General features: G+C 29.4%; 2 protein-coding genes across 2 annotated transcripts in view; both read right to left on the bottom strand.

The window, feature by feature from the left end:
• The window catches only part of LOC145327047 (uncharacterized), a 56,538-nt gene that overhangs the window by 16,081 nt on the left and 13,237 nt on the right, over nucleotides 1-27,220 (bottom strand). The window lies entirely within an intron of this gene.
• On the bottom strand, nucleotides 397-26,110 carry LOC145328750 (irregular chiasm C-roughest protein-like). The gene is made up of 6 exons (XM_080172573.1): nucleotides 25,862-26,110; nucleotides 18,761-19,134; nucleotides 17,733-18,434; nucleotides 17,051-17,387; nucleotides 1,824-2,571; nucleotides 397-1,666 (listed from the first exon to the last, which is right to left on the bottom strand). Exons 1-6 carry the CDS (start codon nucleotides 25,995-25,997, stop codon nucleotides 1,300-1,302), a joined length of 2,664 nt encoding a protein of 887 aa, XP_080028699.1. The 5' UTR covers nucleotides 25,998-26,110; the 3' UTR covers nucleotides 397-1,299.

The following is a 27,220-nucleotide window of genomic DNA, read 5'->3' as shown; positions in this document are numbered from 1 at the left end:
GTTGCTGATCCCGGCTCCGGCTCCGAAACACTGTTTTTAATCCACACCTAATCTAGTCTAACATAAAATAGGGATTAATAAAGCACTATAATTCATAGTTAAATTTTATATATTTTAAAAAGTGGCATGTTCAGGTTTCGGGGGTGGTAGTTGGGTGAAAACAGAAGCCATGCGGTTCCAATTACATCCAACTTCTCGCAGGCCAATACTTTAATGATTATAATCTTTTCATATTCTTTTGCATTTAACAACATACCTATTCGTTTTAGGAATTACAATATCAAGTTTTTGAAATAACAGAAACCCAAGGAAAAATTCCATGTCAAAAAAGTATATATAAATGATTTAATCAAAACGTCGCAATCCAAAACTAAAATTTAATAAGTAAAGAAATATAGTGTAAAACAATTTATTAGAAATGATAATACAATAATGAATAAAATATATACACAATGTACATTACAATTAATTTTATATGTATATATTAAAATAATTATAATGAAAATGAGATCTTTTTAAAAATTATCTGAACTTTTCAGATTAAAATAATATATAAATACAAAAATTTTATCTGACTTTTTTATGTATAGTAAAAAGCGTATAAAAACAGTTATGTGTAACAAATTAAAAATTAACAATTTTTAAAACTAAATTTTAAGGACTTTTTAAAAGTAAAATTTTTCAAAATCAATTTGTGATTTTAAAACTAGAGCAATTGTTATTGCTTAAACTCATTAAAATGGCACTTCATTAAGCAAATTAAATAAAAGAAATTAAAGCTATCACTAGGTAATAATATAAAAACTGGTAAATTTTGTGATATTATTTTCATTATTACAATACAATAAAAAATCACATATAAATAAAACAGCACTATAAAAAGAAATTAATGCTGAAGCTTAATAAATCAAAATCAGATCTACTCACTATTTTTCATTTCTTAATTGAGGTAAAAAGAGAGATTTATTTCTGTTACAATTTCGTTTTTTAAAATTTTTGTGGACTTTTAACTTTCATTTTAAAGTTCAAATTGCGTTTCTATTGCTTCTTCTATTATCTTTGATCATTCATCTTTCATGAAGACTGACTTTCTATGAGTTTGGGATAAGATAAAATCTGCTACGCTCCTCTGTAGGTAACTTCATCTCTTTAATGCCCCTCACAAACTACTTTTCAGTGTCGCAGCTATCGAATAATTGTTTTTTTTTTCTTCTCAATATCTCTGACATTTCTTTACAGATTCAGTGGGCAATTTTGGTTAAAATCACGAGCCTTCATATTTTCTAATTGATTCTGCTCTCATTCAGAAAGAGTCTCTAACTCATCGTCTCTGTTGTCATGATTTTCCTCTGAGACTCGCCTCATTCTGGCAAGACTGCGGCCAGACCTGCTGGTACCGCCGTCAGAATAATACCCACTGCTCTTTCCGCTTCGGCCGCCTTCATTGTCACTATCGCTGAAGTTACCGCCACCGCTGGCACCATCTCGTGTCCACCGCCTGCCTTTTATCATCTCTTCACCGTCGCTGTGACTTCCGCCGCCTACGTAATATCTGCTGTTGTTAACAGATGGATTGCTGAGGCGGTAAGTTCCGTCATTGGCCAAACCCCGGCGGTTCATCAAAGGGGTTTCTTCGCCGCTGCTTTGTGCTGATTCTGGCTGGGATCTAAAAAAATTGTCGATAAGATATAGGATAGAAAATTTTCCTTCATAAGAAAAATTAAGAAATAAGTTGTAATTAGATGAAGTGAATAAAAATATTTAAATTTAAAATGTTATAATAAGCTTAAACATTTAATAAATAATTTTAAAATTGAACGTACCTGCTAGATCTTGATCCTTTAGACATGACTGAACTCATTGTTGAATTAGCTGAAAATTCCATCAGCTCTGACCCTGTCGTGTACGGGGAGTGGGACCTGCGGCGACCAGAGTTCAGCGGTGGCCGGCCCCAGTTCTCCTGCGGTGGCATCATTGGATACTGACTCTGTGACGAGCTTGACGACATTCTGTCATCCTCAATTCTGCTGTTTAACATGGCATTGCCGTAATAGCCTGCATGGGTTGGGGGGAGGTTAGACAGGGGTCTGTTGACTAACCTTGCCAGGCTATCTGCACGGGAGTCAATACTGGAGGTATCCATCCGGTCCAGCAGTTCCGGTGACAGGTAGGAATTACGGTAAGGCTCTGTTCCTCGCATATTATTTTTTATTATAGGCTTTTCGCTGTTGAGAAATCCTTCTTCTAAATGGCTTTCTGAATTTGTGTTTGGATTCTTCTTGCGCCTGCCACGACAGCAGTAGACTATCAACATGATGACTAGGACGATCACCATCCCGCCGACACCACAGGCGATATAGGTGATGCGCTCTGACAACCATTCCAGAATGTTTGATGCTGTTTCTTCAAGCATTATACTGGCATAATCAAAGCCAATCTCATTCTCAGCGCGGCAGGCGTACTCGCCAAAGTCTATGGATGCGGTGTCTCGTATGCGCAGGATGGCGTCAACCCCACCGGGACGTTCGCGCCTGTTCATCAAGTATTTGCCTCCTTCCAACAAGTTGTGTCCTAAAATAATAAAAAATATTAATACATTGTTAAAATCTATTAAATGTAAATCTAAACTAATTTGAATGTTTCTAATTAAATGTTATAGCCTTGAATTCCCTGTCCATTTTAAATGCTTTAGTTATATCAACTGAAAAAGCTAAATTTTTACTCTTAGGATTGTTTAACTGTTTTGTTGTTATCAGTATAGTGATGATTAATCTTAGGCTTGATGTCGACATAAATATAACACAAATACAGTTTTACAATGTGTGAGTTTTAAATTGTTAGTATTGTATGTCAACACACAAAACAAGGTTTAACATGGATATATCTATAAACTGTGCACTTTCTATATAATAGTTTTATTATGCTTTTAATTTGAAAAGTTTGTTGGCAATATAATAAGTGAATGACACATATGATATGTCAATGTCAAAAGCATTTCTTACAATATATTCCAGTAAAAGAATGAGGCATTTGCATCAACCAGAGATTTCTTGTATGGTTTTTATATTACTATCTTTTATGTAAAATATATCTTTAAAAAATACCTTTACCTTTTTCTGGTCTACTCTAGCTAACTTCATTATTTTTCTTATGTTAATATTGGTTAAATTTGAGTTTATGAAAATGCATAAAAATGATGTTACTATACTAAAATGCATACAAATACCTCACTCTCATATGTCTGTATAAATGAAGTTAAAGACATATAATTGTCAAATTCTAGACAGAATTCAAATGAAAATTGTTGGTTAAAATTATCAAATATTAAATGGGGCAAGACTTAAATGTGTTTATCTACATGTTAAATGCAAAAATATTTGCCCAAAATTGTACATATGCTTAAAATCAACCAGATTTGCGTTTTTCAAAAACAAAAGATTAAAGTACATTTGTCTGGATAATGTTATTTTGTTTCAATGAAAATTAGCATTAATAAATATCAATATTATGAGAATAAAAGGATTTATTATGCTAAGTTAATAAATATTTATTTTTGCTTTGGTAAACAATAGATGCAAATTGTATGATAAGCTCTTACAAAATAAAGTTTCTAGAGTTTTTAAACCCCTTCAAAAATAATATTTTCGTCTTAATTTGCCATACTTTAATTTGTAGAAAATCTTCTCTTAAGTCTACATATATCTGTATGTATGTAGCCGTAAGTCTAATAGCAAGGGAAATTCTTATACCTTTTTAAAGTTAAGTCACAGTTTCATTTTTTAAATAGTAAGGCTTAACAGGTCATAAGCTAGTAACTAAAATAAGTATTGTCTTAGCACCTTTATACGAAGTCAGGCTTACAACTTGAAGGAAAGAGAATATATAGCGTTGAAGATTAATAAGTTGCCTAATGTTTTGCCCCCTATACCCAAATTTGGTTATTCTAATTATATGATTCTTCTATATAGTCTAATAATAAAGTTATATCTGATATACAGATACTAGAGTTGGCTCGATATAATTATCTCCCTATTGGCTAGTTTTCTATATGCATATCTATTTCTCAATAAATCTATTTTCCTCACCCGGCATTACTATCTAAAAGAAAGTAAATATTTAATAATTTAAATGATTTTAAAAAGATTTTTTAAATTATATTTTTTTCTTTACATTACCATCACTAAAGGGTTAATGATGCTGATTACAATTTTAGTTTAATATTTGACCACACAAAATGTCGCCACAATCGAATTCTTTTAAAACAGAGTTTTCTTAAATTTATTATATTATAAATTTAAATTTTCTCTTTTATGATTAGAAATTAAATACATCAATATAAGGTAAATAGCTACATGAAATAAAAAAAAGGAATTTATTTTTAATAAAGTAAAATAATGAGTCTTATCGTTCTGGGCAATGAGAGTTTATTATGGATTATTGGAGCACTATGAGTTTTAGTCATATATTCTTTGGAAAACTTGAGCTCGTTTATAGACATTTATTTCCTATATAGATCTGACATGGATCTTGAAGCAAGTAAGCAGGCCGTTTTGTACATGTTAAAAATTGGAAGATTTCATTAAATAAAAGTTATTGCAAATATACTTAGTAAATGAAAGAAAGTGGGGGGAAGGGTTAAATTAACCCATATTCTCACGTGCTTGCTTATATTCATATTTGTTTAAACAAGAAAAAAATATTGATTAAAAGCGCAACTTGTTGAATCTAAGAGTTTTAGGGTAGTATTCATTTTTATATTAACAAACAGTTAAATATTACAAATGAAAATGTATTTATATATGAATGAATGAATTAAGAAGACAGGCATTAGTGGATTGTAGGAATATGATTATTGAAAGAGCTCAGCTTTAACATGAATGTTTAAGTCACTCAAAGATTTTAAAAGACAGAACTTATTGTTTTCTGCTTGCATTTAGTTGAAATTGTTAAAAATGAACTTAATGGTAGAAAAGTTAAATGAAAAATTGTAATTTTTCTCATGATTTTATTGTTTAATTTTTTTCTCTTTCTCTCTAACAAGGTAAAGGAGTAACGAGAATAAGTTGAAAAATCTTAATTCATCTTATCATAATTATGTTATTATCCTAGAACCTATCCCTATTTCCCTGTAGACAAACGTACAGTAGCACTACACATATGGATTGTATTTTACACTTTTTTATTCATTACAGACACAAGACGCCAACGGGAAACACAGAAAATAGAACAAAAATAGTTTTGATAAAAAATTATTTGAATGATTCATTTGGAAGTAGCTTAGCTTCTCTATGACTAATAATGTCCGTACTTTTGTGTTTTTTGTTTCTTGACAATTTTAAACAATAATTTAGAATTGCATTGGTTGTTTTTTACTTTATGAATCAAACATTTTTACTGTTCTTTTTGTATCAATAATGTTGTTAGTTTCGCAACCCGTAGATATTTGTCTTCGTTAATTTCAATAAATAAAATTAAAGAAATATTCTTAAAGATTGGACTTAAAGTGTCTTTTGCAGATCTTGAAATCTTTTTAAAAATTGCATTAAGTCAATTAACATTTTATGCTTCAAATTTTACTTTGACAAATGCACATTATTTATCCTTCATGAAGAGACATAGAAAAAAGACTAGGAAAGAAAGAAAAAGAGAGAGATAGAGAATACAGACATAGAAATAAAAAGATGTGTTAAAAATAGGTTTACTTTGGATTTTTTTTCTCTACTCGTTCATAGCAAGTGTTACACGGTGAAACAATTATTACAATTAAAATAGTTATGACTGTTGGGATAAAATTAACTTTCGAGATATTTTTTCCTTTCCGCTGGTCCCTTTGACAAATAAAACCAGTCGTTTAGATTTCACTGAATTGACACCCCCCGACATTAATGTCATATGATAATGTTTTCTTTTTGCAAAATGTTTGAAGAATTTAAATGAAACAGACGCGTCTCATTGCATGTTTTAAAGTGTTCATAGTTTGCTAGTATTGCAAATTAAAATCAGCTAATTTTGCACTGTTAAGCCGAAATTTTTTTATTAAACATAGAAGCTCAATAGATAATGATTTTTGTCTACAATACAGTGCTAAACTTAAATAGCAATTGGTAATAGTTTCTAAATTTACCTGTTTTTATAACTAATTTGCTTGATACTAACGTGGACATCAAGTCCAATATTATTGAATACCAGCCGAAACCTTGTCAATTGGCAATTTTATAGCTTGTAATACTGTAATTTTATATAAATTATGTTACTAAGAGCAAAATGAGCTACAAGATATCATTTCAATCTATAAATACATTTCCTTTAAAGCTAATTTCAAATTTTTGATCTGTTAATTTTTTTTCAGTGTTATAGCTATTTGTCTAAACCTACTTCTATTATTTTCATCCTCTCTCTAGCTGTCTCTCTGTTTCTCTCTCTCGACTCTCTTTGTCCCTCTCTGTCTCTCTTTCTCCTATATGTTTTAGTTGCATGTCTTAACCAGAACAGATAAGGGTCTTACTGTCCGTCTGGACCTTCCAGGAATTAGGGATGTTAATATATAAGTTTTTACTCCGATAATACCCCCATAACAAGCGTTTCCAATTAATATACATTAATTTAATGAAAAGATTTTGCTATTATTTAAAATCTGATAATGAATCTCCCTTTCCCCTGGCACTATCAAAATAAATTGTGGCAGTTAACCGAATTTTATTAAATATTTAAATTAATTTTGCACTTAAATTATCTTAAGACTATTTGCTTTATATGAGCGAAGCTACTCTACAACTAAGGTATGTCCGTACGTGAATATGTTTCAAGCAAATAAGCACCTATTTATTACTTTTTTTGTCAAAAATATATTTTCCTTTTGATAATACATATAAAACTATATATATGTTCTACAAATAGTTATTTTATATGAAATAATTTACCCTTTTTAAAAAGAGGTATTTGTCCTAACCCTTGGTTGCTAGATAAGGAATAAAAATGGGCATTCCATCCAAAAATATTTATTGTTCGAACTTGTTTTGATAAAACAATTAATTTTTTGTTACATTTGATTAATATGATATTGTTAAGAGGTATTCTCAGATGCCAAGAATATTGATCAATTCAAGAGTAGTTCTGTGTATGGTATTTAAGGAGTTTAGCTACCAAAAGTAGTTTGATTTTGATAATTGTTAATTTTGATTATTAAAGTTAAATTTCCCCACCCTCCCACAAAAAAAATATTAAGCAAAAAAAATCATGTAATAAAGATATAAAATGATATGTTATTAGAAAAAAATAACTCATATTTTTTCTTTAAACACTTTCATATATCATCATCCCCTATTCTGTCTGAGTTAGCTATTTCCATTCCAACTCTATGAATCACCTACCTATTGACACATTAAGTGGGTTTTCTATACTGATAAAATTGAGCTACTTACATAAAACCTACACCAACAATTGATAGTTAGTCCAGATATGCATGAAATCATTTCACACCTTTTTAAGGATGGTTTTTATAATAATAAAGAAAAAAAAAGTTAACGTAACCTTTTAGGGTCTAAATTTACACATTTTTGTTGTAAAATTTACAATTTGATACTTTTTAAAACAAATAAATTTTACAATGCAATAAAGAAATTTTAAAATTCCCAAAAAAACAAATTAATTAAAAAGTCAATAACCTCTTAAAATGGGCCTTTTGTCTATATTGGCCTAGTAGTCTAAAAATGGTTTGGCAAAGATAAAAATCTATTCAGTTATTTTGTATTTGGATGTGAAACCAAACTTCCTAATTGATTACAGCTGATAATTTTAAGGTGACCATTACTTAGTCCAAATTTTTGTATGTATTGTTTATAATTCAAGTAATTTAATATGGGTTTGCACATAAAATAATATATCTCCCTTATACTTTTCCACTGATCAAAATTATTAAGTGCTTATTCTATTTTCTGAAGAATAACAATTAAAGCAAGCAATATAATTAAATTAGAAAATGTACACAACAAAACAGAAAGTTTTGGTCATTTATAATATTTGATTTATGACAAGAAAATTGAAGAAAATCAAGTTTTAGACTAGATTAGCATATATTCAATTATGACTTGTTTACTTATAATTATGCAATGCTATCTAAAATTAAAGTATAATTTCAATACTATTTTGAATTTAAGGAACAAGAGACATGACAACAACAAAAAAGAAATACCAACTATAAGATAGGTTAACCTTTATTTAAACCGGGAGATAGTACTACAGCAAGTATCTTAGATGGAAGTGACTAATAATATACGGAAGATGCACTACTTTTTAATCAAATAATAGTATTGTTAAGCTATACAGACTCTAATTTAAAAAGTAGGGGTTAAGTTATAAATGAAACTTTTTGTGTGTCTAAACGATTTCATTTATTTTTAAAATAGAGACATTTTCTTCATTTGCATTTACCCTTCACTTAGAAGACAAAATCATCACTTACACATCATCAATCTACACTTGGAAAACATGACTATGCTTAAAAATATTTTTTACGCAATTCAAGATTTTTAGCTGTTCTTAAGATAATTTTGTCCATTTTCTGTGCATTGCTAAATTTTTCTGAGCATATAAATTAAATTAACCTGCAAGATGGGTTTAAACATAATTTCTTATTCTTGTTCTCTTCAAATAGAAAAAGTAATACTGTTGACAATAAACTTTGAAATGTTGACATATTAAACAGAAAAATAATTATTTTTTTAATTCCACTTTCCTAATTCAATTTAAGTTAGATGAGTCTGATAAAGATGATAAAAGGAAAAAAATGAAAAATTAACCTTTTTTAATTGGAAGGCCAATAATTTGATTATATACTGCATATGTTATAATATCTTTAATTAACTCTGAGTTAAAATGTACGACTTTAAATTATTTACATCGAATGACAATAAGTCCAACAGAGAAGAGTTTGTGACTTCCCCTATGTTGTTCATTTATTTGGAAAGATAAATAATCAAAGGTTGCAATCTTCATAGTAATTTAGCAAGTTGTTCAATGGAAAATAATTCTCGAAAACTCACCAAATTTAAAATAGAATTTTAATTTTATGATAAAAAAATATGTAACATTTGGTAAATTTCTTCAAAATTTAGGGTTTCTTTTTGTAAAAGTTATTGAAAACAAAAAGAAGGGGTTTATAAAATACGTAAATGTAAAAAAATAGTCTTATTTTAAATCAACCCTCATAAAATTACAATACTTTTGAATAACTTTGGAAAGGCAGAGGGAGGGAAATGTAAATGTTAACAAAGGCTTATAGATAAATCTGCTTGAAATTCCCCTGAAATTTGTTTACACATATTGGTCATAGTAACTTAATATTCATGAACACAAAAATTTATAACAGGGATAACAATGTTTGACAACTAGGGTGTGCCAACTAGGTAAGGGATAGGCCAATGGGAAATTTAAAAATCTTCCTCCCAATTCCAAAGTAAAATGTCTGTCCTGTTAAAGATAGTTTTGTATCCTCCATTTTTGTTCTTTTAAAAAAGGGGAATTTGATAAATATTACATTTAACAATCCCTGTTTTCTTAAGGGGGAGGGGAATTTAAAAACAAAAAAGGTCTTTCTAATTCTTAATTAGACTTGAAGGATTGAAAGATATAGATTAAAAGGAAATAAAGGGAAATAATTTCATTTTAAGTTAGGTATTTAAAAAAAATTGACAAAATGACTAATTCATATAACATGACAACATGAAAAATAAAAAATATCTAAATTTTAAGTATCTTGATTCTTACTTAGTAAGGATAATTACTTCTTCAACCCTTCCCCCTTCAGATAGCATTGCATATATGACTTAACTTAATGATATAAAGTGTGAAGATAATTAATGATGTTGTATAAAATAATTAGCATGGCTACGTCAAATATTTGTGCACACATGGTCTGCTTTGACCGGCTGAGTGAGCTCAATACATGTGGATAATGCCTGGCTGTTTAAATCTTATGCATGTTTTGGCGGATTTTCTTACGATACCACTAGAAATACTATTTGCCTATAATAATAAATTTATTTGTTATGTTCATCATTTATTGGTATAGTTTTTGGTGGAAAATTTTAAGCCAAAATATTCTTCTTCCAGTTTATATATTCGTCTTTTAAAAAGCATAATAGTAAGATTATGCTATCTTTCAAGTATCGTTTCTTCGCTGTTTTTGAAGAATAATTCTGCATTAGGCCTGAATAATAAACATATAAATTATAAACATCCTTCCTAATACCCATAATACTTTTTAATTATTTTCTAAACAATTGCAAACTTCAGTCAGCATAAGAAAAAAGGCATTCAGACATTGAGTTTAATGACTTTAATATCTCTCATTCATCATTCAAATTGTCTTTGCAAAGGTCTGAAAAAAGGTCAAGAATTTTCATGAAAAAAATGTGTCAGATAGGAGTAGGACAGACGGAAATAGTTACTCAAAATAAACTTCTAGGCTCATTAACTCTCAGGTAAACAACATTTTGCAACTTACTTTAAAACACACACATACACTCATACACACACACACACACACACAAACACACACACATTGAGACATACACAAACATTAAAAGTCTCAAGAACCGTTTAAGTAAAACATTAATGAAAATATTTGCCCATTCATAAGATGGCCATGAAATCTCATTCATACAAATAATGACACTTTTTACATCAAAGATTTTCAAGAAGTAATTTTGTATTTTATTATAATATATAAACTACGATACTTTTTTCTAAAGGCTGAAATATGACCATTAGAAGGCTTCCTTGAAAACCAGAAGGCTAGTTTAAAGTCAGTCGTTTTCTTGAGGCAGTTAGACGGAAAGACAAACAAACTTAAAAGTTCTTTGCATAGGCGTAGATAAATGACCCTTTTTTAGATCAAATAACTTAAGCTTAGAATAATTAAAAAATGCAGTGTTGGTTAAAAAAAAGTGTGTGCGTGTGTATGTCTGCATATATTGAATGTTTAATTAGGGGCATACTCGCCTACTCGACCGGAAAGCGAGGAATAGAATATCAAGCGTGTGTTATGAGGTCACTGTACATAACATTACGTAGGATACTCTCCCATATTGGTTTATGTCAAAATCCTTTATTTAAAAATAATGCTAGAAATGAATACATTTATAATATTTTTTAGCACAGCACATTTTTTGATATTTGCGTCAAAAATATGTAAAAATTCTGTTTTATTACTAAAAATTGAAAAAGCTGCAGCTCTAAAAAAATTTAAACATATAAATTCAAGTGTAAGAGTGTCAATTTAGACAAAGTAAAAAAGTACACATAAAGTTATGCATATTTGTGTAGTATCTCTTTCTGAATGCATACAACTAGGATTAGAAAGGATAATATGAGTTTTATTACCATTTTTCATGAGTATTGGCAATAAACTTTGACAAAGTACAAAATATAAAGATTATATTTTTAGAAAATGATAAATAAAGTATCAAAATTCTTTCAAATATCATAATATTTAAAATTGTATACAATTTATGAGACAGTCTAATGAGTACTTGAAACGTGGGTGCTTTTTTTGATTGATTTTCCCCATTTTACTGAACTTTTTTTTAACTGTCTAACAATATGCATCTCAATACACTAAGATAGATAAGTAGTCTAGTCAAAATATTTCATTTCATAGTTAGGACTTTGAGTTAACCATCTTTAAAATCCTTTTTTAAAATTTTATTAAAATAGATAATTTTAAATTACGAAGTATGATAATGTCTGTGTTACTTTTCTTGCCTTTTGGATGGTAATAAATACACTTAATCAGAATTATCCAATTTTGTGAGTAAAATTATTATTTAGACAAACATTGATATTATTAATAAAAATTGTAACTGTATCATAAGATAACGACAAGTAGTCTGCTATTCAAGATAAATAAAACGGTTGACTTTTGGTATAGGTTTCAAGAAGGTCTCGTAAAGTAAAAATTCCTGTAGGTCATTCATAACCCTAACTGTTTTATTTCATGTTTGAGCCGAAATATTTAGTTGTTCTCAAGTTTTTTCTATTCTAATTTGCATTTCTCAAGTGATTTCAGATGCAAATTTATTTGCACAAAAGTATCAAGTTATTTCGCAGGGGGCGTTTTAGGTGTCTAATTGATTTTTTTTCGGAATTTCTTCAAATAACATATCTTATGATTTTTATCTATGAATTTTATTCTAGGATTAAAAATTAATGTTACGTCCTTTAATAAATGTTTTAAAAGCAATAAGCTTTATTTCATTTATTTTTGTGACCTTTAGACTTTTAACGGATAAATCAGCATTTTTAATAATATTTTTCCTTACTAATAATGTTTTCTATTCCAAATGTGAATTATGTTCTACATACATTGTTTTCTTATTTCATAATATTTTTTTAAAAAACGGCTAGCTAAGCAAAAATAAGATCTGCATTTAATTTTTTCATAAGTCAAAAAGCTTCCCTTTATTCTAGAATTTTTGTTAATTTTATTTCCATTATACAATAGGATACAAAAAAAAATATAATTTATCCTACTAATTATCTTTTATAACAGAAGAAATATTTTTTTAATGTGCTATAGGCTATAGCCTATATCCCCATAAAAGGACTGAACAGTTGACTGACTTTGTGAAGAAAAGTTGATTAACAAGAGCCAGAAAAAAGCATGATGAAAGAAGATTTCTATCTGTAGGGGAGAAAATGTAATCCATCCGTCTATAATTCAGAATTTCATCATGGTTAGTCAAAACTCACCAGGCAAATATGTTTTTTTTTCTAATATGTATTCTTCATAGATTCCCCCAATTGCAGGGATGTGATAGAAACTATTTTTTAAAAAAATTCTGTCAGTAAAGTCAAGATAAACAGATATCTTGAAAAAAATAAACTTTTCTTTAATCAACATTGATAGAAATCAGCTTAATAATAAGACTGTAAATTGGAGGTACATATTTTTTCTTTGCATGCAATATTCTTGTCCCTGGATTACCCCCCACATTATTTTTTACAAGCCCCGGTTAGTCATAATATGCCAATATCAAAACTTTATTATGTAGACCTTTAAAATAAAATTTTAGAGACTAGAATAATAAAAAAAATTAAATAAGCATATGACTATAATTTTATTTAAGGCAAATAAATCACTCAACAAATTAAAAAGAAATCAATATTTTTCTAATTAATTAATGGCAAAGTTTTGATTAATATTGACAAATAATATAATACTTAGTACTTGGATGTCAGTCTTTCTGTCTGTCTGAAGCAAAAAATCAAAACAGCTGCAAGAATAGATCCATTTGATTTTCAGGGAAGCTCTCTATTACCCTAATATAACTTTTAGATAATTTTGAAATACATAATATAACTTTGTAACAAAATTTTGTTTAGTAAAGCTTATAAAAATTTCAACATGTTAAGAAAAAATGTTTCAATTTGTAAAAATGATGAAATTATGTTGTAACAAGAAAAAATTCTTCTTTTGTTTAATAAAAACGTTTCACCTTATTGTAGCTTTTCATACAATTTCGATATTATAACGTTAGCAAAAAATCTAACATTGAAAACATGTGAATTAAATTTTTTAATGAATAAAAAACATTCATTAGATTTGTACTTTGTTTTCACCCACGTGGAAACTGCAAAATTGTGATAATTAAATGAATTTCACCCTAAATGTTACATTTCAAACACTTACAAAAAATCAAATTAACATTTGTGAAATACATTGAAATTAACTTACTGATTTTTAAGTTTGATTAACACGAAATTTAAAAATCTAAAATTATGATAAAAAAATCATTAGCCATATTTGTGATGTATCATGGAAAACTATTTCTTTTAACAAGTTAAGAATTTCCTGTTAAAATTAAGTATAAAATAAACATAAAAACAGCTTCAAAAATCTCTAAATTACCCTAAAGCAAAACATTTTCTGGATTGATTACAAACAAATAAAGATGTATCCTTCTGTCTTTCCTTTCTTTACAAATACTCTATTTCGCGAGTGGGCACCGTTCCTTTATTTAACTTTAAAGCTACAAGAAATGTTTAGCAAACTTCTTTTGAACTAGATCATGTAAAAAATCAAGTAACCGTAAAGGTCACTAATTCGTTAAAATAGGGGGTGGGGTAGTATGCGATTCCACTTGCAAATAGGTGATTATCACAAGCAATCTCTTGCAAGAAGTTTAGTAGTTATTTTTGGACCCTGTGACAATTGTAAAACAAATTTGCCTTGTTTTGTTAGCGCCCCGCTGGGTAAACTAGCAAATTCTGCATGTTCAAACACTTTACAACTTAAATGGTCCTTTCTTAACTTTTATAAATTTTCAATGTTCAATTGAAATCATATGCTTTAAATTATAATCTTATGATGTACTTATAATCAAAGTGAATAACAGGCATGTGATCCCTCATTGGCTTTTAATCGACTAAACCCATCAATAATTGAAGTCAAGACAATGTTTCCAGCCTTAACAAAGCCTTACCTAAATCTAAATATCAAAGTGTCTCTTTAAAAGAAATGCTAAGATCAGACCCAAGGATATTACTATGCAATGGTAGACATCTACTAGTGAATTAATAGCATAGATACCATGCAAAACTTTAATGGGTGGAGAAAATTATTCTTTTTGTAATGCTAATAGATATTATTGAAACAGGTACGAATATTTCAAATTTAAAAAATACTCAGTCAAAATATGAGTTGCTGCAGAATAACTCAGTGTATTTTCAATATTGTTAAATCATTAAAAAAAGATATCCTTATTTTTTTTCTCTTTAGATTACAAATCCCTCTATGAATACTAAGCATGTAGTAGACATAATTTTGAATTGACAAAGACACCAAATGAGGGCTTGTACATTAAAATGCACTGAACTGAATGTGTACATAACTCTAATTTGGCTCTAATCTAATTAGAATTTAAATACGTGCTTATGTAGACTACAATTGGGCCAAAGTTGTATAGTTACTAAATTGAAACTTATCATAAAAGAATGTCATAAACAAGTAAGATAATGTTTATAAGAAGGGCAGTGCGACTATTTTTATGAATTAATATTTAGAATAAAAGTAATAACAATCACGAGTTTTAAGATTTCAAACCATTTAATGACTGTAATGGAAACATAATAGCATTAGAGTATCTCCGCTACTTAAAACACCTAAACACCCCTGCAGGGCCTTGGATGCAAAAATACAATAGAAAGAAATCCCCCTTTATAAGTGTATGCATATAATCTTTATGAATAGCTTGTGCTGTGTCAATGGTAAGGTATAAGACCGTGAATATTATTAGATAGGTGTGGCTCTTTCCAAGATTCAACCTTTTTGCGACAAATATTCATAATATATTGTAATTATTCAGATATAGTTAAAAAAAAAATTTTGTTATACATAATTGTAAAAGATATTATTAATTTTCGTTATCTTATCCCGTCAATTTTATAGCTTTTTTCTCATCTACTATCTACTTTTATTAAACAGAATATTCATCTTTCTCTTTGCTTTTATTTTATTAGAAATCAATGTACTCTGCTTTAATAGATGTTGTAAAAATTTATTTTTAATGTACAAATAATATTAATATATTGATTTTTTATGTTTGCAAAGTTTGATTCTGTGTAATTTTGCACGCACAAATGTTTCTTTTATAGCCGACCCAATTGCAGAAATATTACAACAAGGATAACTATGTCCATTAATCGCTTAGCAAAAGCACAAAAATGGCAACATAGCAATATGAATATGTTGAATTTTTTAAACGACCCTACAATTGGTTATGGAAATCTATACATAAAAACAAATATATAATCTATATAGCTGCAGATGAAATATATTCAGTTAAGTAACTATATCAATGACTAGAGACAAACAGGGCCTAATTATATGGTAGCTACGCTTAAAAAATATGCTGATGTTGACTTATATCAGATTTTTCATTTGTTATATCATTTTAATTTTTCCATAAACATAATTCTTCAATTTCATAATAAGTTTTCTTTACAGCTCAAAATTTGAGATTAGCTAGAAATCTAAATTTAGACGTGAGTATAACTCTTAAAGCTACGAGTATGAATAATACAGATGAGTAATAGGATGATATATTAATCTTCTTGCAAAAACCACACTGAATATCAAGACAGAATTATGAACTTTTTTAATAGAGAGGAAGATTAATCTGTTCGTTGATAATGAAGTTATCAAAAATGTCTTGAATATAATCATTGGGTCTAGTTCTTGTTAAGTATTTTTTCAAAACTACTAATTAATGTTAGGGCAAATTTTTTTTGTTTTTGATCGTTTTTACTGTATGAACTGCAGATGCAATTTTACCAGTTGAAATTCTATGAAAAATTTCACTTTTCCTAATATAATAATTTTATAATGATTTTTTTATATAAAGAAATGTTCTAGAATGCATAAACTTACTGTTTTGCTTAACATAGTTACATTATGATAGATTATTTGCAATCTGGTTAAGGAAAAGACTTTACTTCTAACATTTTTTAATAATTGTAGCCATATTTTTTTTAATTAAAAGAACTAAAAGTAAAATAAATGAACAGGAAAAATATTGTAACCTATTACCTTCTATATGCTATACTGATAAAAAATATAAAAATACAGTCCTTTTCTATAATAATAAAAGAATCTAACACTTTTATATTAGTTATTTGTAAAGATAGATAATTTAAGGATTCTATAGAAATATTTTTTCTCTTACTTACAGCGGTCAAATAATAATTATCAGGACAAATTGCAATAAAAATTTACTTTGATTTTGACGGGCAAAAAAACTAAACATTCTACCTATTTTAATAACTTTGATGCATGGCGCCAAATAAAACATCAATTATCTTTTCGACTATCACTATAAAAGGATAAAAAATCCATTAGTTTATATATAAGATTGAAAAATAATAAGCACTAATAAAAAAATTCAAATCGAGGAAATGTATTAGGTAATTTTCAGCAAGTTATTTGCATAATAGGCAAAACTCTTCATATAAAATATCCCTGAAAGTTTCTTTTTAAAGTTTAGGTCCTTACCTTTAAAATACCAGGTGATATTGAGATTATCCAAGACCAGAGTGTCCACAGAGCAAACTATTTCACAATCCTCACCCTTATTACATCTTTGTCCTTCTTCAGATCTCAAAATTTTGGGTGCCTCTAATCTTGCTACCGTAGCAATGGACGTCTCAACGGCCGGGAAACCATCAACCTCGGCTCTGGCCTTGTACTGACCGATTGTGTTAGCGGATACTATTAGCTCTAAGGTGTCGGAGTAGCCGATTGGCTGCTCTGGGCTGGTCATCTTATACCAGAGGTATCTGGCTGGAGGATTACTGTTGGCCATCACTCGCAGGCTTACTTTGGTGCCTTCCTGAAATTAAAGGAGAATATTAAAAAAGGATAAATAAAAATTTTGAAAAATAAAAGAGAATAAAGAGAAAATGTTAAATTTACAAGAATATTTAAGACTTAAATGGTATTGGATTATGAATTCTTTAAATGATCTTATAGAAACTAAATTAAAACAGTTACAAAATATTAGCAACTTCATTTATGTTTTCTGTATGCAATATAAGTCACACGTCCGTACTAGTAACGATTATAAATCTTCCATAGACCTAAAGTACTGGAAAATGGTTTACAACGTTTTAATTAAATGTAAACTTGATTTTGTTGCAATTCAGACTGAAAATTTTTAACAATTTAAATTTTTTACCTTTCTAGTGACTGATTTTGGATTAACAATGATTTTTGGGGCAAACAAAAGTTTCATTGTTGTACCAGTCCTTTCAGCTCCCAGAGAATTTCTTGCCTCACAGCTGACGACTGCATTATTAAAGGAACTGTCAATGTTATTTAGCGTCAGACGCTGGCTGTTTTCACCGTTCATTACAACGTTGTTCTTGAACCAGGTGATGCCGTAGGGCGGTGGGTTGGCGTCAACTATACATTGTACCACAACGGTGTCGCCTTCTCTGACTGTGCCAGTACCGGTATTAAGTCCAAGAGTTACTTTGGGTTTTGTCAAAACATCGAGTTGTACACTTGTGGAGGTGGGAGTCTTGCTGGCTACATTTTCAGCTGTGCATACAACTGTTGTGTTTTGCATAGATCTATCCACGTGGAACTGTATGCTGGAAATTGTTTTAAATCTTTGCGTTTCTTCATCCTTCATTGTTCGCGATTTTTTAGAATCGATCCAGGCGGGGGAGGCGGTTTGATCGGCAGTTGACCATGAAATTGTGGCCGCTGGTTTCGCGCCGTCCACTTGGCACTCAAGAAAGGCGGAGGACCCCTCATTGACGGAGACTTTGCCGTTGTTGTGTGTGGCAAGGATGAGAGGAACTCCTGGAGGATACAGCACGGACAGCGCGGCCTCTCTGGATCTTATAGGCATGCTGGTGGCTCCAGCACTAACCTGAAATTAAAAAAGAAACTTAAAATAAGTTTTACATTTTTTTCTCACAATATATTAGATGTACATAAAAATGCAGAAGTAGAAAGTTTTTTCTTACTAGGAATACATATTACGTGGATAATGTATTGAATTCCCAAGAAAAAAAATATTTTAAAGATTTTAAGGTAACGCATGGATCATTCTTTTTAGAGAAGAATGTTTAACGTTATCCAGAGTAAATCACAAATCTATCATCTCTAATAACTTGAGTATAGACTGTAGAAATATTTAAATTTCTAATGAATATATTATAAAAGCAATTAAAATAGATGTGCAAAAGTTTATACCTGGCATTGATAGCTTCCAATGTCTTCTTCAGCTACAGGGTTGATCCTGAGATACCCCTCGTCCGTCAGGCTATACCTGGGGAAACCAGGCAGCTCCGGCAGGTGGCCCAGGCCAAAACCATTTCTGGTCCACTGTTTAATACCCTCCTGATTCTCGACAACGCATTTAAGGATGGCTTCCTGGCCAAGCTTAGCTGTTATATCCTCAGGTTCCTGACTAAAATATTGTTCTGCCACCACATTAACTGGTAATAATAATGTACATAAAATTATAACTATAAATGAAGTCATTTTTATGTCACTTTTATCAAAGGTTCGCCACCTAAATCTGGATCTTTTCATCACTTCAATATGATACATTGTTTCTTCTTTATCTAGTAAATTAACCATTGTTGCATATATTTATCAAAAAAATAAAAATTGTCTTTTTAACACTTTTTTATTATCACATGTGTTTTATGTAAGAGCCGGCTAGTTTGATGCTACATAAAAATGCCCGGATAGGAGTACGTCATGACCACACGAGTTCTAGGCCTGGACTATTCCAGGAGTGAACGAACGAACGTCCGACTTGAAGTTTGTGTAAAACATGAACCGATCTACTACTCCCCCCCTTTCCCCTAATCCCACCCATGCCCATGCAGTACGATATCCCCACCTCTTTATCACAAATTTCTCCTTCCCCTCTCTAGTGTCTGGGCTCCTAAGTAAAGTGGCGCATGTTTAGTAGATTAGGCCGCCGCCACATCAGAATTCTAAATCAGCTGCCCCACATTGTGTGTGTGTGTGTGTGTGTTCTATGCATAGGTGAGTGAGTGTGTTTTGCAAAAAAATATTTCACCATTTCTCCAAGTCTCATACTTTTTTGTCTCACATGTAACGTGTCTAGTGCCATGTAAGTATGTCTGTATGTGTCTGTCCCCTCTTTAAAATGTCTAAACATAACCCCACTCCCCCCCCCACCCCTCACCTTTAATACTCTTTTAAATACTCCTTGTAATAAGACTAAATGACGGGGAGTGATAAAAAGTAATGTTATCCATGTACTTCGAGAGGTTAAAGCTCTTTAAACAAGCCATGAATTACATGGAAAAATGATGGTAAGCTATTTTTCTGCCTGTAAAACCACAAAGCATTGTTGTTGCTTTGCTTTACTTGCAATAGACTAAAAAGCAAAGCTCTACTGTATCTTATTTTTATAGCTCAACCATTTAAAAATATGGAATATTATTATGAGAAAAAATATTAAGGTTTTCCGTTGGTCACTAAAAGACCTGTATACTCATAGAATAAATTTTATCTTTAACAAATAACATTTTAATCCTAATCATACTTATGTGCAAAAAGATAAATAAAATTATTATTAAAGTTTGACTAAAAATTGATCAAAAGATTCTTATTTTTAGTAAACATTTAATTAAAAATTCTATAGTTATTTTCTTTAAATATTTATGCCAAAGTGTAAGATTCCGCAATAGATTATTATGATATTGATGTAACTTTGGTTATTATATATACTTTTTTGCAATCAGACTAACTCTACGTAAGAAATCTATTCATTATAATAATAATTATGCTGTGCTGCTATGATTATTGTGTATACTTGTTTATAACCAGACTGGCTCTAGACAACACAAATTTATTTTTGCCAGCAGATGAATTATTGTTTACCAGTCACAAGAAAGGGATGCTGATGGTCCCATTAATAAATTTATCGTTTATCATTAAAATATAAAGATAAAGTTTTTTATTTCTAAAAAAATCCTTCTAAAATAACTATTATTTCAGTAATTGTCTCATATTCAATTAATGCAAACTATATTGGTCTTAAAACATTTGATTCTAAAAAAATTCTTAAACTACAAAAATTTAATTTGGAATAGGTTTAAGATTAAATATAACTTTGACTTTTTTCAAAATTGGGGCATTTATTCTATTTATCTGTTATCTTGCCAAGCAGAACCTTTCTAACAGATGGCCATACAACTCTCCACAATGGAATAAAAATCTTTTCCACAAGTCAACACAATACCTAATATATTTTTATAATGGAAATATTTTGTCTGCTGTGATATAACATAACTAATTTATTACAATATTTCATTAAGGGGTATTTTTTTTTCTTAGGGACGATTTCTTTTGGGAGGGTGGTTGTAACCTTCCCCCAAATAGTTATAAACCTTCCCAAGACCTATGATAAGCTAACCTGTGATGGTGAACAATATTACATTATTATAAGGATTTATTACAATATGCAAAAAAATACAATGATTGTTGTCCAAATAATGAAGAAAAATTGTATGCAAGAAATTTTATTTCAGGTAAATTTCTTTTCTGTTAACAAGGCTCAAAATTAATAGTGCAACAGAATAGTCTTTTCATAAAGAGAAATATTTTTGTCCACTTGAAAACCAATTGAAAACGGTAAACCACGAGGCAGACATTAGTTTGCACTTTGAAAACTGCACATTAATAATAATCTTTGAAAAAATAATAATAATAAACGATGTTTTCCATTAATAGCTCGCAATTTTGATGAATTTTGAATTTTGATAATATTTAGAAAAATCTTAAGTTGTTTTACTTTGTCAGCTCACCCTCTTAAACAAACTGACATATATACAGTTGTATTTATGTTGTAGATTTGTCAGCTCACCCTCTTAAACTTACTAATACACATACAGTCTATATTTATGTAGTAGATTCGCTACTTATAAAAATTACTAAACCAAGTACTGTGGAAAAAGTCAATAAATCCTTGTAACATAATTTTCTTTTTTTCGCCTCAATTTGCAAAACATGAACAAAAATTATTGTTTATAGTAGGCTAGCTATTGAAAAATATTGAAAGACGAAATAAAAAATAATATTTTTTTTACTACAGAACGGTCAATTAAAAGCGATACTTAAAAATAGTGAGATTTAATGGAAACAAACAGAGGGACACGCCCAAACCTAAATCAGTAAGATAACTGGGGTAAAAAACATGAAAGAAACGGAAGGGGGATGTTTGGACTTAAAATATATAAAGAGTAGCTACGATTCTACAAAAAATAGTCTTGGATAAAATAAGAATTTTTGCGTGCAGATAATTTGCAATTTGCCAACACCTGGTTTACTTTAGACAACCATGCATGCGAAATTATTGCAAAAACTCTGTTAAACTTAGCAGTTTCTATTATATCGGCAAAAGGAGTCTTATTATTGTCTTGATAGAATTACAGAAGTAGATAAAGATCAGGTTGCAATGACATTAAATTTTAATCATTGTATTTAAATGTCAACATTAGTATACCAGGTATTACAGGAAGTTTTTCAAAAAAATTTGCCTGTTTAAATAAAATGCTTACTGGTTATTTTACAAATTGGTGGGGAAATCTGAAAGGAAACTCGCAGATTTCATTTTTTATATTTTGTTCAAATTAACAATGATATTTCTTATGCTCTAAAGCGAAGCATATTAAAATGAGAGACCATCAACATATCAAGTTAAGTTAAAATGTTTCAAAATGTCCCAGCAATAAAAAGGAAAGACATAGCTTCCATTTAAATGTTTGTTTTTACATGAAGTACCTGCATACTTAAACAAGAGAAATTAAACATTTTAGTGGCGCAACAATTATATAGACATTGGTATTGTTCATATGTACATCTGATTATATGTCTGTCAGAGCCACTTATAATAATAAAAGATTTATCTGTTGTTTTATATATAAGATATAACTGCAGTTTAACAAATAGCACATAAATTTTTATATCAGCTTTTTTTTGTTGCACTACTTATGTAAAGTTTTGTCCATATTTTTTCAGTATTTCTCAGAATTTTGCAATTTCCACCCAACAAATTAATCAAAACTAATAAAGTATTAATAAGTTTTCCAGAAAAACTGATTATTTATCCACATTATGGTTTCTTAGGAAAAATTAAATTTAAAAATAATTGTTTAAGAGGAAGTTTGTTAATTATTAAAAAGTTTCATTGTGATTGTCTGGCTCTTCGTCCTCAAGGTTAAAACCAAATACTTAATCACTCATTTTTAGCAGCAAAACTGTTCTACATATATGTAGTGTTGGTAAGTCTGTAAGTAAAACATTTTTTTAAGGTAATCTATACTTTATTACACAATGTTTTGTGTCTATTATTGGATTGTGTAAGTTATCGGGATGAGATGCTTTTTTATTCTACTTAATCATTCACAGAGCTTTGCTACTTTTGGTTCCACATGTTCTTGGTAATTGATAGTTTTTAATTTTCTTTTCGATCAATAAAAAACGCATTAGTTTATTAAAATTCGCAAGCAAAGCAACAAAGAATTTTAAGCATATAACCCTTTTGCAACTAAACATGTTTTGATTTAAAAAAAATGTTATCATATGACAGTGTTTTGTGCTTTAATATGTAGGGTAAATTATTGATTTTAACTATAAATTTTAGCTAAAATATTCAATGAGACGCATATGACAATAATAAATTGATATTTCAATAAACAAGTAAATGTATGTCTAGTAGCTGCATAGCTTTTGAGAAAAAACATTGATTTTTTTTGGGGGGGGGGAGGGGGTTGCAGTAAGGCACGTGCCTTCAGCTTAACAATTTCTTATGTGCAATCAGGGCAAAAATATAGATGGGCTACAGGCATGTAGATCAACCAAGAAGAGTAGCTTCGCTTCCAAGAATCTATGTACTGCCTCTTTGTTTCAAATAAATCAATTGATTATGAACACGCTTACTGTCTGCCAGATTTATATCTACTAGTGTTTATCGTTTTCAAATTATCGATTGTGTGTTGCTATAGATCTCTATAACAGTCCAGATTTTGGGTTAAGTTGATATGAAAATGGAATAATAACAAAGGGATTGACGTTTAAGTTTTAATCAATTTGAAAAGGTAAGTCAATCTGCCTAATCATATGGGATGGTGAAATTGAAACCTATCATATTTAGAGACACAATTTTAACAATTTTAAATCGTTCTTCAAAATCTGTCCCATGATAAGCTTAAAGTAGTTTGAAACAAAAAAATGACGTTTCTCCATTTTAACCGATTTTTTCAAAAAATCCAGCTCACAAGTGGGAAGGAAAACGCCCTTATTTTATCTTTTTAAAAAGCTATGAAGCAATTCAAAAAAGTCTAAAGTAAAAGAAACAAAATTTAAGAAACTTTTCTTTACAGAGTGGCGGAAAAGTAGATAAAATAGTATCAATTTTTAAAGGTTTGCAATTCGATGTAGGGAAAAATAGAATTTTGCTATTCTTGTATGCATCTCGCTTAGTGTATACAGCACACGAGATTGCAAAATATGGTTTATCATTTATAGGAATTTAGAGATATTTTAAACTAAACTTTAACCGCAGGATTCAGGTCATTTCAAGCCATTAATTTTGCTGTTATTTCATGTTATTAGCGTGCATTAGCCTTAAACCATTATGTAAATGTAATCTTCATAATCAAGAAGTGCTGTCACTATTTATCTAGTTTTTATTCGCCAATTTAAATGCTCTACTCATTGGACATTGGGCTTGTGATAACAGCATAGGCGAGAAGACATTTTTTTACCCAATTGAATTTGAAATATAAGCTATTTATTTGTATACGATATTTCTTTCCTGTATGTGTATATCAAATATACAGTTCTTTTATTTAGCGACGAGACATGAAAAAATCAATAGATCATTTTGACAATGACCCTTCAAACTAGGATATTAGGTAGCGCAGCTACTCTACATGCAATGTTATTAGAAAACTAATCAATTGACAATAACTGAAATAATGTATTATAATTGTATTATGTTTTTTATAAAGAGTTCATCAACTGCTATGCTGTTAGTTACACCTATTTTATTATTGCTGGCAAACTTATGGACATAATTGTCCTTTCTGCTGGTTCAAATAATATTTTCAATAGCTAAAGTTTTTATATGGATAACCTTCAAAGAATTGATTGTAAAATATAATATATTAAAAAGGAATTTTTAGCACATTTTTGTCCTCATTTTCATCATTGTTATGAATAATAGCATTCAAAGTTAAAATATTCTTTTTTATTTTGGTGCCCCATCCCTACCCTGAGTATGATCAAAACCAAAGATACAGGGAGATGGAAATAGTTGATAAATTTAGCTTCTTCCTTTGGGAAAGATTACTTCATTGTCCTTTTCTCCTTGAGTGAATACTTCTTATGGTATCCTTAAATGTTATCAATGACCCTTCAAAGTTTTTGCCATGAAAAATGTTCTAGTTTCTTATTGATATAATGGACATGGTTATCTTTACAATTTGCCTTTGTAAATGCTTTTTGTCCAATCACGCACATTAAAATTTTCAAACTTTTTGTTGAAAATTATCAAAAAGTAGTTTTAATTGTTATATATTTGATACTGAATGCTGCTATATCAATTGAGTGACATTAATGGATATATAAATTTTAAAAGGATATACAAAAATTAGTTTTCTGTATGTATAGTATGTTAGACTGGCTTAGGGCCCTAAATTTTTATCTTATATCATCTCTTTGCTTTGTTAAGCTAGACAAGATTAATAAAAGCACAACTACTCTATATTTCAATTTATTTCTCTGTCTTTCATTTTTTGCAAATATTTAATGGTTTACTATTTAACCTCCAAATGTTGAATTACAATATAATAATAGTAGACAACAAATAGGTTAGGATTTCATAATGATTTGTTTATCAATTGCTGTGCTACTTATGGACACAATCATCTTTGTTTATTAAATTCTAACGAGCAAGTCATTAAAGCATAGTAAATCTTATTTCATACCTAATTATTCGGATTAGATAACTTTATATTTCATAATTAGCCCTGCAAATGTTTGTCTAAGACCTGTTATACTTAAATACTATATTATGTCGACTTAACCTTTATATAAGTTGCACCAAAATAATGCAAATAATAAACAACCTTTCTTTACCCTTGGTCATAGCCCACAGAGGTATAATTCTTAATGGTAAAATGTGTTGTGTTTTGGTGTAATAACCCAATATTGATAATTTGTCACATGTATTAAATGTAATAATTATAAATAATATTATATAAATAAATTTGTTTGTTTAATATTCCGATATGCAACAATGATAACCTTTGGATACGTTGTTTCTTGTCAATCTTCTAGTAATTGTATCTTGTAATATTAAGCTTCTTTGGTAACTTTTATCACAATCTTGCATTGTTATCGTATTATTATTATTAGAGTATTTTTGTTTCACTAGTAACATATCATACTATCATCACTGGTTCAATAGTTAACATTAACTGAAACTTTTTAGCATGAGTGTGTCAGTTTTGGTTCCATATATAAATATTTAGCATGGTGAAATATGTTTGAGGCTGTGCGTATGTGTGTGTGTATGCGTGCGTTTTTCTCAGAAAAAGGCATGAATTATGTTTCGTATTCCCCCTTAAAAAAAACTATCCCTTTTTCTTAAGAATTCATTCAATCTACAGAGCACCCCTGGACACTTTCTATGTATTACCCATGCCCTTTTAGCTCTATCCCCATTCCCCTGTAGTTGCACTTCTAAAAAACACCGGTTTCCCCCCCTGGGCCTTAACCCACGCCCCTGTCTCTGTGTGACGTCAAAAAGCAGACGGAAAAAAGACCTCGAACAAACTAGCATGTTCTTCTTAACTTGGAATTTCTGTATACATATAAGTCAATGTGAACAGCCCAAAATTTAAATGTTTTCTTTAAAATTCAAAGTTACCACTATCAAAAGCATTTGATTGAAATAAATGATATCAATTCTTGTGACATTATTACGCATAATTTTGAGTTGTAACACAAAACTTGCGTGTTTGCTGAAACAAAGTTAAAAAAAGCTGGCATTATGAAATTCAGAGATAGAAAGGAGCGTGCGTGCACTGCGCAAAGGGCTTCAAAAATGACATTGGTTGGCTTCAAACTATTTTACAAGTTCGATTAATCAAACAAATGTGCTGTTTAGATTTTTTAAAGATAATTTTTATAATTATATCTAAAATATGCTGTATACTGTATTCTATACATAGTATATGTATACATCTTTGACTAAGATATATTCAAAAATTAAATAAATACATATATACATAACAAAACATACTGCTAAAATATTTTAATTAGGTCTCATCTTTTAAAAAAGCATTATGAAATAAATTTCTTTAATAATAAAATTGGGAAGATACAAGTTTTTTTTGTATGAAGCTTAATATTTCGGACTTTGGTCGTCTTAATAAGTAAATTTTATAAATGTCTTGGTGTAATTTTAAGCTATTTTCCTGAAATTACTCGCTTTTCCCCAAATGCTACGGACGAAGCAACTAGTATTGCATAAAGTAAGGATACATCTTAAGATATTTCATCATGTTCTAGAGGCTGTGTACGTATATAGTAACCGCAGCCTCTGAAATAAATCTCTCTTAAAAATGATGAAATGTTTTGACCTCGCATTGCATCATTATT

This window comes from Acartia tonsa, chromosome 1 (genome assembly GCF_053477335.1).
Source record: "Acartia tonsa isolate MP-2025a chromosome 1, ASM5347733v1, whole genome shotgun sequence".
NCBI classification, from domain to species: Eukaryota; Metazoa; Arthropoda; class Copepoda; order Calanoida; family Acartiidae; genus Acartia; species Acartia tonsa.
The sequence above is the reverse complement of the archived record's forward strand: the minus strand, read 5'-3'. Positions and strand labels throughout refer to the sequence as shown.